This window comes from Eleutherodactylus coqui, chromosome 9, assembly GCF_035609145.1.
Source record: "Eleutherodactylus coqui strain aEleCoq1 chromosome 9, aEleCoq1.hap1, whole genome shotgun sequence".
In the NCBI taxonomy this organism is placed as follows: domain Eukaryota; kingdom Metazoa; phylum Chordata; class Amphibia; order Anura; family Eleutherodactylidae; genus Eleutherodactylus; species Eleutherodactylus coqui.
This window is the reverse complement of record NC_089845.1, coordinates 76506043-76519646: the sequence shown is the minus strand read 5'-3', so window position 1 is coordinate 76519646 and position 13604 is coordinate 76506043. Positions and strand designations below refer to the sequence as shown.

Below are 13604 nucleotides of genomic sequence, written 5' to 3'. Positions count from 1 at the left end.
TAAACTTTCTGCATGAGTGCTACCATAACAACTAGTGGTTATGTCACTCGCTCGTGCGCTCGTCTAGCCGACGGTCGTCCCGTGTAAATGGGGCATTACGTAGTGGGACCAACACACTGCCTACACTTCCCTCATGAATTCATCAAGGGTCTTGTTAGTGTGCGGTCCGATAAGGTTCTGTCTCCATGCACTGCAGCTCCGCATTGTTCTTTAGAGGTATAAGCACAATAAAGCATTGTCTTCTTGTACTGCTCACCCGTTCTTACTGTTTACCGAATTCTTTTTGTGCTCGGTGGTTTGTTGGTCCGCCAATCCTAGCGTTTGGCTCCTTTGTGATTGCAGCTTCTGTAACCCTTATTGCTGCGCAGCTGCTAATTGCTGATAACGTAGCCGTACTTTTTCACTTAATGTTTATTCACTTTGCAAATAGAAGAAGTATAACAATAAAATAAGGAAACTGTCTTGTCTGTATGTGTAGCGCTACAGGAATGGGGCAACATGCAATGAGATGAGTTTGGAACACATTAAACCCAGCAATAAATAAAATACAATATTACATTCTCAACCAGAATAAAAGAGGCATTCAAGGGAATCTGTCATCAGGCAGCAGGAACCCAGGACATCGGTGCCTGTCGCCCCCAAAGGTGGTTTACTCTGAAACACTGCAGCCTTTCACAGTAAGTACACTTTGACGTTTGACTCGGAGCTGAGCGCTAGGTCAGGGATGGGCTGAGCCAATCTCCCCCCACCCACTGCATGAAGACTGACAGCTCCTCTCCCTGCGTGTGTATAGGGAGAGAGCTGTCACTCTGCATATAGCGGATGGGGAGGGACTGGTGCAGCACATCCCCTGACCTAGCGCTCTGCTCCAAGTCAAACTTAAATGTGTATTTACTCTGAACTGCTGAAGCACTTCAAATTTGAAGAAAAAACAACAGTTTAGCAATGGCTTTTTTTCGGTGGAGGGCTTATATTTCAAGCCACTCCCAAAAATCTGGGTTGGGCTTAATATCGGGGTAAGGATTACTTTCGGAGAAACATGGTATCAATCTATTCTCTTAAATTATTGAAAATGAAGATATTTGGACTAAAGTCATCCAGAAGGAAAAGTTACGATAGATGGATTAGATAAAATTCTGAATGGGGAGCTGGGATAGGAAATAGACTGGGATGGAGAAAAAAGTTAGGAGGGGGGGTCTTGGCCAGAGTAGAAAAAGTAATAATATATAAGTATAAGGCCTAATTTCCACGGGCGGATTTCTGCCGTGTGTCACGTGTCGGAAATCCGCTGCGTTACCCCGTAGCTATTAGGTTCTATTGAACCTAATAGCGCAATGCTCACAGTGCGGAATTACACCGTGGAATTCCGCCCTATGAAAGCACCCATAATCACCCACAGCTTCTATTGCAGTCAATGGAAGCCGTCCGTCACACTATCTTCCGCTGCAGCACAGCGGAAGATAGCGTGAAAACGCTTGCGCGCCCGGCGGATCCGGAGGTGAGTATGGGGTCTCTGGAGGGTTGCTGTTAGGGACTCCACTGCAGAATTCCGCTTGTGGAGCCTGGCACGGCCGTGGGCACTGGGCCTTATAGGGGTAATTTATCACTTGAAGGATAGAAGTATGACATCCAAGGATCCTAAGTTAGAAAAAAGACATCATGGTAGTTTAGCAATATAGATGTAAGATGCTTTTTCGGTTATGTTCACATTTGCATTGCGGCCACAATGCTCTACCACCTGTGCCCAAGCAACACTTCAAACCACAATGCTCTTCCAGATCCGTAGTTCAGTGGATACCCCAATGAACCCACTTGATTTATAATGGGGTTCATCTCAATCTGTGATGGTCTTTCACTTTTTCAGAAAAAATGGCGCAGCCTGTAGCACTATTTTTCCCATCAAATCTAATTAAACCTGCAATCGAGGCTCCAAATGGGGCCTTTGACACGGAGTGAACATAGCCTTAATAATGTCTATGACTGGATGCCTTGCTGAACTGTGCTGGATCCCCTTCATCCCCAGCAATAGTGGGGGGTCACAGAGGATCCCCACTGGTAATAAAGTGATGACATGCCATCACTTTCATCATTTTTAGGTTAGAATCAGAGCTGTTATATCCAAATTTCTAATCCGTACATTTCCGAGGAGCACAGCCGTAGGTTTGACTTATTTTTTTAAATGCTGTCCAGTCTTGACTTGATCTAGACATAATAATAAGGCGCCTTTATACTTGAGCGGAGATTGAAAGACCTAATGACCAAAGAAAGTGTATTTGAAATTGAGAAATTAACGTCACAGCAGTGCTCTTTTTAAATTAGTGGCTACATTCTGTATAGACTTTTGTTGCCTTTAGATCTATAATTCTATTTTCTTCATAATTTTATAATTGCGACATTCTTGGGCGGTTCATGCGTTCAGACCGGTCCAGGCTCTGGATTATAGCTCACTCTTTGTGTCCAGTTGTCTTTGTCAACTTCAATAAGCAGAACCTGAAACTGCATGTTGCACTTCAGTATTAGATTCATGGAAACAGTGGGAACAGCAGCTAGTAATGCAGTCGAATCTCCGATGCTGATGTCTACTATGATAGGCTATCACATCCCAGCTGCACCTCCTGCCATTGAGTTCTTATAGATAGCGGGAACATTCATGTGTATCAGACTCGCTTTGTAATAGGCAGATGGAGCGTTAAATATTCCAGATATTGATAAACTAACTGGATGAGCAAACGGCCTTGAGCGCGGTGGGGTTTTAATTTGTGCACAACATTACATTGTTGGTATTAATGCATCTGTGCAAACATTCCTCCTTACAGTGAAATCCCAAGACTCTATCCAGTCCTCCCTGGGCTTTCATTAGTGGATACTTGGCAAAGGTTTATTTAAAAAAATATATATTTTATTTTAAAGACAAACAGAGCAGAAAGTGCTATTACCTGCGTGCTTTCCCTCCTTTAGCCTGACACCAACTTCCTCCTAAGACCCCTGTTGTGACAGCTGATTGGTGTCAATGCTTTGGTAGTTAAGTAGGGCATTCCCTTCATAAGAAGTCAATGCTAGTAGTGGAATACTTCTTTAGAGGACTATTATAGTTACTTTGTGTCTGTTATATCGATTTGCATGTTTATCTCTTTTGAAAATACAGAAAGCTAAAATATACAGATATTCTTGTGTTTGTAAACAAAATGATCAAAGTGGCAATATAATGCAACACTTGCTGGGCAGGGAAACTGCTCTTTTTAAGGTCTGCACTCATAGATTTGCATTATGCTACGGAGACACAAAGATTCTGCTTTTAAGGCCACCTGCACACAGACGGATGTGAATTGCGAAATCTGGAGCGGGCGTCCGCCCCTGGATTCCGTAGCAAGTCCAGTCCACAGCATGTTATGACAATACGCAATTTCCTGCCCACAAGCGGAAATTGATTGCGATTTTCCGCTCACGGAGGAGAAATCGCAGCATGCTGCGACTTTGTGTGGGCTACGCACGGCCGGCTTCCATTGCCGAATGGTCGCGGGAACCATGTTATCGCCATAGCGACAGCGCAGCATCATCTGTACTGCACATGTGTGCCGGCCAGCACTTCTGCAGCACAGGAAGAAGACACTGGACAGGTATGCTGGGTATGCCGGTCTGGCACCGGGTTAAGCTCCGCTGCGGGATCCCACATGCGGGGTCCGACCTGGCTGTGTGCAGGCGGCCTAAAGGCATAAGTAATCATTTCCCCACTATAAGTGGGGATGGCATAAAGCTACAATACATTACATTATGTTTCAATGGGTGAGGAGCTGGACCTCCAAAAATTCACAATGATGGAACTGAGTTGGAGTTCTCCGCACAGAGGGTGGACAAGAGAGCCAGTATATAGAAAAAGCTGAAATGATCTAAAGCCCTTTGTTCCCTGGATTGGTGGGGTCTGAGAGGATTGACCGCTACTGATCGTAATGATATGGCATCTTCTTTCTATATGCCATAACATTTTTTAAGATGGGAATTCCATTTAACTCATATCTGGTGAGACATTAGTATTTTGAAGTAAACTAAATGATCAAATGTGTGCAGCCTATTGATCGTCACCTTGGGTTTTAGACTTTGTACTTAGTGTCCCTTTACCGTTCTACAGTCTATTGCACATAATTTGAGAACCATACCTCGTGGGAATCCTTTTAAGGGAACTTGTCATGTTGGATAAGCACCCTGAACTAACTTATGGGGCATATAAGACAAGGAACATAGGGGTATACTAATTAAACTTACCCAGCTCCCTGTTCCCTTGCTATTACCCCTGGAAGTCGCTGCTCGCTCTCTGAGCATGACCCTTTTCTAATTGACCGAAGAAAAGTGTCACACTCCCAGACCGAGCGCCGATTTCCAGAGGTGACAGTCAGGGAACTGGGAGATGGGTAAGTATAAGAAGTACAACCTGGACTCGAACTTCCCTGCCCTTTAAGCATCATAACTTAGCTTATGATTCCTATTGGATGTGACAGGTTCCCTTTTGTAAAAAAGGTTAGAGCTACACTGGTCCAGGACATTACTTACCCTCAAACATGTTGTCACATGAACCCCATAGAGCACAGCAATATCATTTGATTTCCTTTTATGCCAATACAGTATGTCAGGTCCCAGAGGTTCTGATCTAAAGTGTCTCACACAGAAAGTGTCGTTATAAACCCGAGTTAAGCAATCTGATTTCAGCTTGCCACTCTTTGTTGGATGTTAAAGCTGAAATGTCTTTCCTTTTGGGCAACAAGGACACTTCTCCAATGACACAGTTTTGATACATGAGGCTCATAGTGTCCTTAGAATGGATTGACAGAATGTATTTTGATCATGTAGTACGAATCCATAGTATTTGGACTTCCTGGAGCTATAGTGAATAAGTTGTGTTAATTCTGCTTTTTCTCTCATCCACTATAGACAGAAATGTCTTAAGAAAGTGCTTATCCATATTTTACAACGCATTTTAAGTCCATTTTTACACAAATGTGCAATAAGTATATTTAGCATTTTTTTTCACAATATTCTAAAGTATAAGCGAGTGTCTTTAACCTTATTTTAATGTTACAGGTTTATTTCGATGTCATTGCATTTGATCAACATGGATACATAGCAATAGACGAAGTCAAAGTCTTGAGACATCCTTGTGGTGAGTTCTGTTTCTCTTATTATTATTACAGAGTGTTAGATGTTTAACTCTATAAATACCGGTACCAAGTGCTAAACGGTCAAGGTAGGGCGACCAAAGCAATGCAAATTTTAACCTTTTCCAATCCACTGTCTGACGTCTGAAGACATTCTGATTGAAGGCTGTGCGGCTCCGATGTCTGAAGACGTCCGACAGGGTATTCTTACCGTATATTACTGACCGCTCTGTTGTCAGGTGGGCCACTCTGGCATGTCACATACTGCAGTACTGGCTCTAGCCAGCAGACAGCACCATTGTATAATGGCAGAAAAAGAGGGACCCCTAGGAAACCCTGAATCCAAAATTGGATTGCAAAGGGTTAAACCCGTGTGTTGATTCTGTGTCCAGGTCTAGAAACTTCCTGACGAGGTGACATATATTTAGTACGGCTGCTTTCTGCAGCAACATGAATATATTTATGTTTAGATGTAAAGTTTCTAGACGTTTGTGTAGTGTAGGTGGTCCAACCGCGGTGCTAGAACAGATGACAGGCACAATAAGTAGACCATCCATTCTTCTATTAGTATTACAAGCTTTATAATATATATATATTGAAATGAATTGAAGAGCTCTTGAGACCTGAGAGGAAACAATGGTGTTAGCTATCATGAAAACACTCTATCAGTCTGGGTGACAGAAATAAGTAACCAACAGACTGTAGGCAGAATCGGTATTGTTGGAATACAATGAGTGATGTTCGAATCCAGAACTCCATTCGAATCATTGTATTAGAGCTGCTATTACCAAGGTCGTTTCTTGTTCCAACATGTGAATAATCTTTTGTAAACTAGCACTAGTGGAAAGTAAAGGCTTCAGTTTTGTCCCGATAAACATGCAACCTTTGTTTCCTAGGCTTTTGTTGCGCTCCGATGACTTGGCAACTTTTTTGTTATTAATCAGTGTAAACTTTAAACAGACCCTTGAAAATATCCACAAAGATGTCTAACTGGCAGTGCTAGCCATTGTTGTATATTAGTTCAGAGGATGTAAAACTAATCTCGTAATTTACAGGCTGGAAGCGTCCTCCAGAAACATGCGTCCTCAGTTCAGCCAACTGTGCATGTTTATTTCTAAGGGAAGAGGGAAGCCACTGCGAAGTCATCAACAAAGTTCGGGCATGCCAAAATCTGACGTTTGATCATTCTTTACTCCGTCATCTGCCATTATGTGACAATCTGGAGGCCTCCACACATACTGAATTGTTAGCTGTTCCTACCAAGATTGTCTAATTGAACCATCTAATCTGTATGGTCTGCTTTAAAGGGGTATTCCAGCCTTTTACAGCTGATGACCTACCCCCATCCATCAGCTGATTATCCAATCCACTGTCAGTGCAGGAATACCTCTTTAATTGAGGTAGAAATTGACTGGCTGCAATGTCTACAGTTATTATTTTTTTTTTTTACAAAAAGCACCCGCAAAATGTGTAACATGTAAGGTCCAATGCACACGGGCGTACTTGCATTGTGGAATCTAGAGCGGCGATCCGCCTCCGGATTCCGCAGAAAATACAGCCCATAGATATGCTATGGAAAATCGGTTGTCCATGTCCACGAGTGGAAATCAATTGCGATTTTACGCTCGCAGAGGGAAAATCGCAGTGTGCCCGATCCGTGGCCTGTCCACAGCTGACGCAGCGGATGGCTGCAGAATTACCTAGCAATGGTGCGGCATAATCTGTACCGCGTATGTGCTGACTAGTCTGGCCGGCACATCCGCAATACAGACCCAGACAGGTATGCAGGGGTCCCTGGCTGGGCACTGGGTCGAATTCCGCTGCGGGATCCGCACGCGGAATCCGACCAAACCGTGTGCATTCAGCCTAAAGTTGTATAGAGATGCGGTATTTTGGTGAAATTGTCCTCTAGCAAGTTCTTGAGTTTACCTAAACATTACATTTTATTAGGTGTGTACCTCTGGAGTTACCTGATTTTGTAAGTTTTTTTCAAAATTCTGTTTTAAGGTTTTTAGGTAAAATTGTAAGATTTATTGCAATTTGAAAGGCCTTATCCAAGTAATAGGATTCAGTTAAGCTGTTTGCATATTTTCCAATATATAGTGAAACCTCTTTGAGACAGCCACTCAAAATTGCAATTGAGAATAGTCTTCTAGAGGGTGGACCTTTCAAAGAAGCCAATATACATAGAAGACAGGAGAATTGAAAATCCATCTTGAAAAAATCTAGTCTAGTGGGATTAATATTTTTAAGGAGGTGGTCTTTTGCAGAGATTCAACTGTGTCATTTTTTTACGTTAAGAATAATTCTCTTGGATGCCTTAAAAAGTGAATTAAAACCAAGAAATATGAAGAAACATGTGAACCACTAGCACAGTTCCCACCTTTGCTGTATCTAAATCTTTTAAGTCATCTTACAATGCTGGCTCCTGGATTGTGCTCATGTGTAAAGGCCCATTTACACACACAGATATCTTTCAAAAGATTGAAAGATCAGCGATCGTTTTGCATAAAGTACTAATAAGCAGTAATTGCTGGGAGCTGTTACAGAACTCAGCAGGAGATCTGAGCTCTGTTATTAGCTTCATTGTTCAGCAAGGGGCTCCCCGTGGAGAATTCAGCACCATGGACAGCAGACACAGCATGCGGCCCTGCTTATAAGCTGTTCTGCTGGAAGACGATTTTTAAGCAGAACTAAAAACCGTCATTCGGCTGAACATTGAAAGATCGGTACATTTAGGCCTTAGTCAGACTGGCGTTTTTTTGCGCGATTTGCGCATGCGCATGCGTCCGGCGATTTTTTAAAACCATTGCTTTGCAATGGTATCGGACACATGAGCGCTTTTTATGCGCTCGTCTGATAAATTATAGAACAGAAATCGCAGATCGCACCTATCTGCGATCTGCGATTCCTGTTCTCTTCTCTATATGCGCTCACTGGGGCCGGCGGCAGCAGCGCCGACCCCATTGAGAACATATAGAAGACAAATCATTCTTCTCTGCCACAGCTGTAACAGCTGTGACAGAGAAGAACGATGTTTGCCCATTGAATTCAATGGAGCCGGCAATACAGCAGGTTCCACTGAAAGCAATGGGCTGCCAGCGATCGCGGGATGAATTGTCGGGAAGGGCTTAAATATATAAGCTCTTCCCTGCAATTCATCCAGAAAAGTGTTAAAATAAAAAATATATATATACTCACCTGCTCCCGGCAGCCGGAGTTCCGCGCGGCCGGCCTGCAGTGGGTGTGAGTCAGACCTGCCCCCTGATTGGCTCAGCGCTCGCCCGCAGCGCATTGCTTTCAATGGAGTCGGCTGTATTGCCGGCTCCATTGAATGCAATGCGCTGGACAGCTCCAGCCCGTTTCTAATGAAACGCGGCTAGGAGCAGATTTTCGGGCGATTTTCGGGCACCGGTCACGCGATTTGCGGATGCGCATCCGTCATGTGATCCGCAAATCGCGCCAAAAAACGCCCGTCTGACTAAGGCCTTAGACACAATGATTATCGCTCAAAAGACGGCTTTTGAGCGAATTTTGAATCGTGTCTAAATGGACCTTAACTGAATAAATGTCTTAAAGCATATCTAAATTTTCAGATCACTTCACTCAGAAAAAGCTACTTTGTGTAGATTAGGAATTCCACTTTTTCTGGCCAAATATATGACTTTGTATCTTGTATTTTTCCCCATTTTAACCTCTTACCGCTTAGTTAAAAATTCTTTACTAAAAAAATCAGATGTGGTAAGAAGCTGTTATTCTCCATGTTCTTCAATACTGCATCACTAAATTCACTTATCACCTACACAAAGGTCCTGTATCAATTGCGGCCTCATGATTAAACATCACTATAACACATGCCAGGGATCGCAAGCTCTTTACTGGCACAAGGAGTAAATTTGCGCAGGCTACACCAAAAAAAAATCCCTTGAATTATTCTTAGGTTTTCCCCTGAAGTGCGCGGTCGCCTTGGACACTTCCTTTTACATAAACAGACTGTTTCCTCAAATTGTCCATACTAAAACAATGTTGAAATACACACCGCACTGCAATTACAGATTCAGTCGTGCTGAACTGCGAAACGCAAAAACGTCTTGTGTTGTGGGGTCGCCGTCTTGAGAATGACTGAGGCTAGGGGCAGTTTGTGCGCTGAAAGAGGCATCTAGCAATAACTATGTGAAATTCTATGCCCCACTCTTTCAGGTGGTAAACGTTTTATGCATGGGTAGCTCGTGGTTGCACAGAGATAACGATTTCAAATTGAGTCCATTTTTTGATACACCATTTAGTTGTGTACATGTGTATAAGCAGCAGATTATCCCACCATTAGCTCCTACAGTAGGCACATCTATGTGCGAGTGTCTTTTTCTCCCCATCCTCCATGCTCTCTGCATACAGCTCAATGAGCTGGATGATTCATCCCTACCATCATGTGAGAGCAGACAGTGGATAGCTAGGTAGAGGGAAGGGAGGCAGCACTTTTGGCTGGCTGCACATGAACAATCCGGATTTCGCATGCAGGTTCCCTCAGAAGAATCTGGCTGTGACCCTTGTTGGCAATCCACCGTACCTGCAAAATCTGTACTGCGAATGACCACGGACATTCGCTGCCGGTCATGCGCAGTACAGTTGTTTTTTTTTAATATTTTTGTATTTCCCACACCATCAGTAGGCGATGATGCGGGTACCTGCAGCCCATCTGCAATGTTAAAGGGGTTGTCCCGCGCCGAAACGGGTTTTTTTTTTTTTCAACCCCCCCCCCCGTTCGGCGCGAGACAACCCCGATGCAGGGAGGTAAAGAAAGCTCACCGGAGCGCTTACCTGAATCCCCGCGCTCCGGTGACTTCTCTACTCACCGCTGAAGATGGCCTCTTCCTCCGTGGACCGCAGCTCTTCTGTGCGGTCCATTGCCGATTCCAGCCTCCTGATTGGCTGGAATCGGCACGTGACGGGGCGGAGCTACACGGAGCTACACGGAGCCCCATAGAAGACTGCAGAAGACCCGGACTGCGCAAGCGCGGCTAATTTGGCCATCGGAGGGCGAAAATTAGTCGGCACCATGGAGACGAGGACGCCAGCAACGGAACAGGTAAGTATAAAACTTTTTATAACTTCTGCATGGCTCATAATTAATGCACAATGTACATTACAAAGTGCATTATTATGGCCATGCAGAAGTGTATAGACCCACTTGCTGCCTCGGGACAACCCCTTTAATTGCGGATTGGATGGGAATCAGACGGCCTACATTGACCTCCGCTCACAGAATACACAATTCATTTACGCAAGTGTGAAGGAAAAAGCGAAAGTAAGAACTGTTCAACGCGTGCGATTTGTTGCGGATCCTCTGTGCGGACAACAAATGCGGATTCCGGTCGTGTGAAGTTGGCCTTTTTTTAGCCCAAAAACTATATTTTTAGATAAAAAGGTAAATAGTTTTGCTAATGATCACATTGCCTATAATATAAGCACAAGTTAGTGTCCATTTAGTTAGTGTCCATTTAGTTAGTGTCCATTTAATTGCATTCAAATACCGTGCTGCTGTTCCGCTCAAGCATATTATAAGTAAAATAATAATGCACCCGTTTTTCTCGGCTGTAGATATGATATGGATGCTCACCTGCTGTTCATTTCTCCCTTCCCTACATCTCTTTATGATCGGGCCATGCACTAACCAGCGTCCTCTCCAGTGGATGAGTTTAAGCAGCTGACATGAATGTGTATTCATCCCTTACTTCTTGTCGTCTTGACCCGGATATAACGGAGTCGTCTCCTATGTAGCCATCCCCCCTTCAAAACCCCCCTCACCCCACTTACCTAAAGTAACCACTGACACCATTTCATTTTTGGATAATTTTTGCCACAGCAGCCATATTTATTACCAAACAACATTAACATAAAACAACATTTTATAACCCTCTGGAAAAACTGGGGAGAGATCCTTGGAGCCCTGTATCACTGTCACCTCACCACCCGGAAAATAGTTGTAACTGCCGTCCGTCGCATAATAACCAACTCTGGCGACCCTATTTCCCAACACACTCCTCCCACCGCAAACCAACCAACTCGGGAGGCTCACCAACTCGCCTCTAGTCGCTAACCTCCCGAAACCGAGGCCGACTAGCCATACCTTGGCTAACCACACCCACCAACTTTGCAAGGCGCTGACCTGGCAAAACAAAGAGGCGACAGACCCACCAATTTAACAATCAAAGGGAAAGGTAGCTATCCAGCCCCTGCCTTCCCCCACCATACTTTTCTGCTGTCTCCAAGGACCCCTCCCCTCACCCCTGCCATGACAATGCTTCCTAAACCTTTTTGGCCATCCTCCTTCCCCCCCATAATCCTAGGGCGGGCAGGTGGGACTCTTCTTCCATGGCTCTGGTCTTCCTTCTCCTGGCTCTTCAGCTACTGGTCTGGCTCCTCCTCTCTTCCTCTCACATTTTCCTGTAAACTGCACCCCCTTAGCTCCCAGCATTCCCATGGATTAGTTAACACCTTCACTCCCCGTTAACCCTGTCATGCTGCCTACGCTTATTGCCCTCTGTGCTCAGCTCCTGCATTTCTTTAATTGATATATGTATATATGCCAACCAAGTGAGGCGCATAGTAATTGAATTCTGGTTCTCATCTTGGGCTATTTTTGTACTTTAGGAAACACTACTTGTAGGATGAAGCATCATATGGACCAGTTGAACAGCATGTTGTGATGTAATAAATGATTTCTCTTGTCTTTCAGCTAAAACACCTCACTTTATACGGGTAAAAAATGAGGATGTTAATGCAGGAAAGTCTGCAACATTCACATGTGTGGCAAATGGCAAGACAACACCAAGCGACAGGCTCTGGCTGCAGGTAAATACATATTTTTTTTTCATTTTGGGTGGCACTGCAAACTTTTAAAAAGTAAGTTTCACAGAACTCCTGCACTGATCGGTATAAATGAGAGCCTGCTGACATGAGAGTGTCTCCGGTTTCTTTTAAGATGGATTAGTCCCCCTAGTGGAGGCTACAGCCGCGGAAAGTCTGCCAGCTATTTTAGAAAAAGAGATTCCTGTCGTATCACAATGCTAAATGTTCAATATCTGCTTCCTGTATGGAGGTCACGATGAAACAATAGCTTATCACACTAATCTACAAGAACCCTTGGTTATGAAATGAAGGCATTTTTTTTCTTTTTATAACATGTTCTGTAATGTATTTTTTATGTCAGTCTAGTAATACATTAGTGCCTGTGTAGTAATACATGGATGTATAGTTGAGGGTTTTTTATTTAATTGATCTTTTAATTATTTCAGCTTTTACACTTTTACACAACCTCGTATTATAACATTGTTATTATGCGTAATCATATCCTAGTACTTGTGTAATACAAGAATTTGAATTGTATTGTGTTATACATTTAACCTCTATATTCCCATCACTTGAGTTTTAGTTTCTCTCTTTGACATGACACATAAATGAAGAATACAAATGAATTAGTATTCAAAAATGTCATTATATATATACATTAAAATGGGTTATCCCAAAATCAAAAACTAAGAACTCTATGTTCAATCAATCTTATTGAATGTTTTAAGGATAACAACAATGTAGGTCTCGCAGGATCTACCAAATACAGACAAGAAAAAGGATGTCAGAACAATAGCAGTCTGAAAAAGAAATCGAAAACAGACTCCTAGAGTCCTCGAATTCTATGAAGTAGCGCAAAGAGAAGAGAGGTCATGGTGCGTGTTTGTAAAAGTATTTGCAAATAACACACCCCACCAGGCTTCTCATGGAGGGGCAAGGATTGAGGAAGTTGTAGAGAGGAAAGTATGAAATCCTGAGTGAAAAAGAGAAAGGCATAAAGATGGAAGATGAAGGGAAAGAGGAAACAAAAACAAGGGAGAAGAAGGGAGAAGGGCGTTATCTATACTGTCCACCCCTGGAGATCCAGAAAAGGCATAAAGAAATCACTGAGAGAAGAGATCTCTATAGTCATGGGTACTTGTGAAGTCTATGCAAGTTTGCCATGCCTTTTAGAAATTTGTTGATGTCTCAGGAATATTCTGCACAGAGTTCTTCCATATTGCACAAATAGGTCATATCCTGCTGCCACTCCCTAATGGTGGAGTCTGAGTAGAGCGCCAATGCTGTGGGATGATTGACCTGGTAGTTGTCAAACAAATTCGAAATAAGCCTTTCTTCTGCACACCAATGGAGCCCAAAAGAATAGAAAGTAGGGCTACTAAAGGAGTACCGTCTTCTTTCTTTTGAGTGATTAAACAGTATGTAGAGAACACATTATCCCAGAAAGGTTTAGTTTTATCACATTCCTAGCAGACATGCAACATGGTGCTTCTGATGGTCCCACAGCGCCAGCAGCCGGGTTGGGTACCTATACCATGGAAAAGAAATCTTGTCATTTTTTTCTTGGGTTGCACAAACCATAGACCTTTTATACATGAAAATAAATGA

The 13604-nt window shown here is 43.3% G+C and overlaps 1 protein-coding gene across 8 annotated transcripts in view; it reads left to right on the top strand.

The window, feature by feature from the left end:
* Positions 1–13604, top strand: part of PTPRM (protein tyrosine phosphatase receptor type M) — a 665244-nt gene that overhangs the window by 204975 nt on the left and 446665 nt on the right. For all 8 annotated transcript variants that reach the window (XM_066579573.1, XM_066579570.1, XM_066579568.1 and 5 more), the window contains exons 4-5: positions 5074–5152; positions 11884–11999. In XM_066579573.1, coding sequence (XP_066435670.1) covers positions 5074–5152; positions 11884–11999 — 195 coding nt within the window. The remainder of the gene's footprint in view (positions 1–5073; positions 5153–11883; positions 12000–13604) is intronic.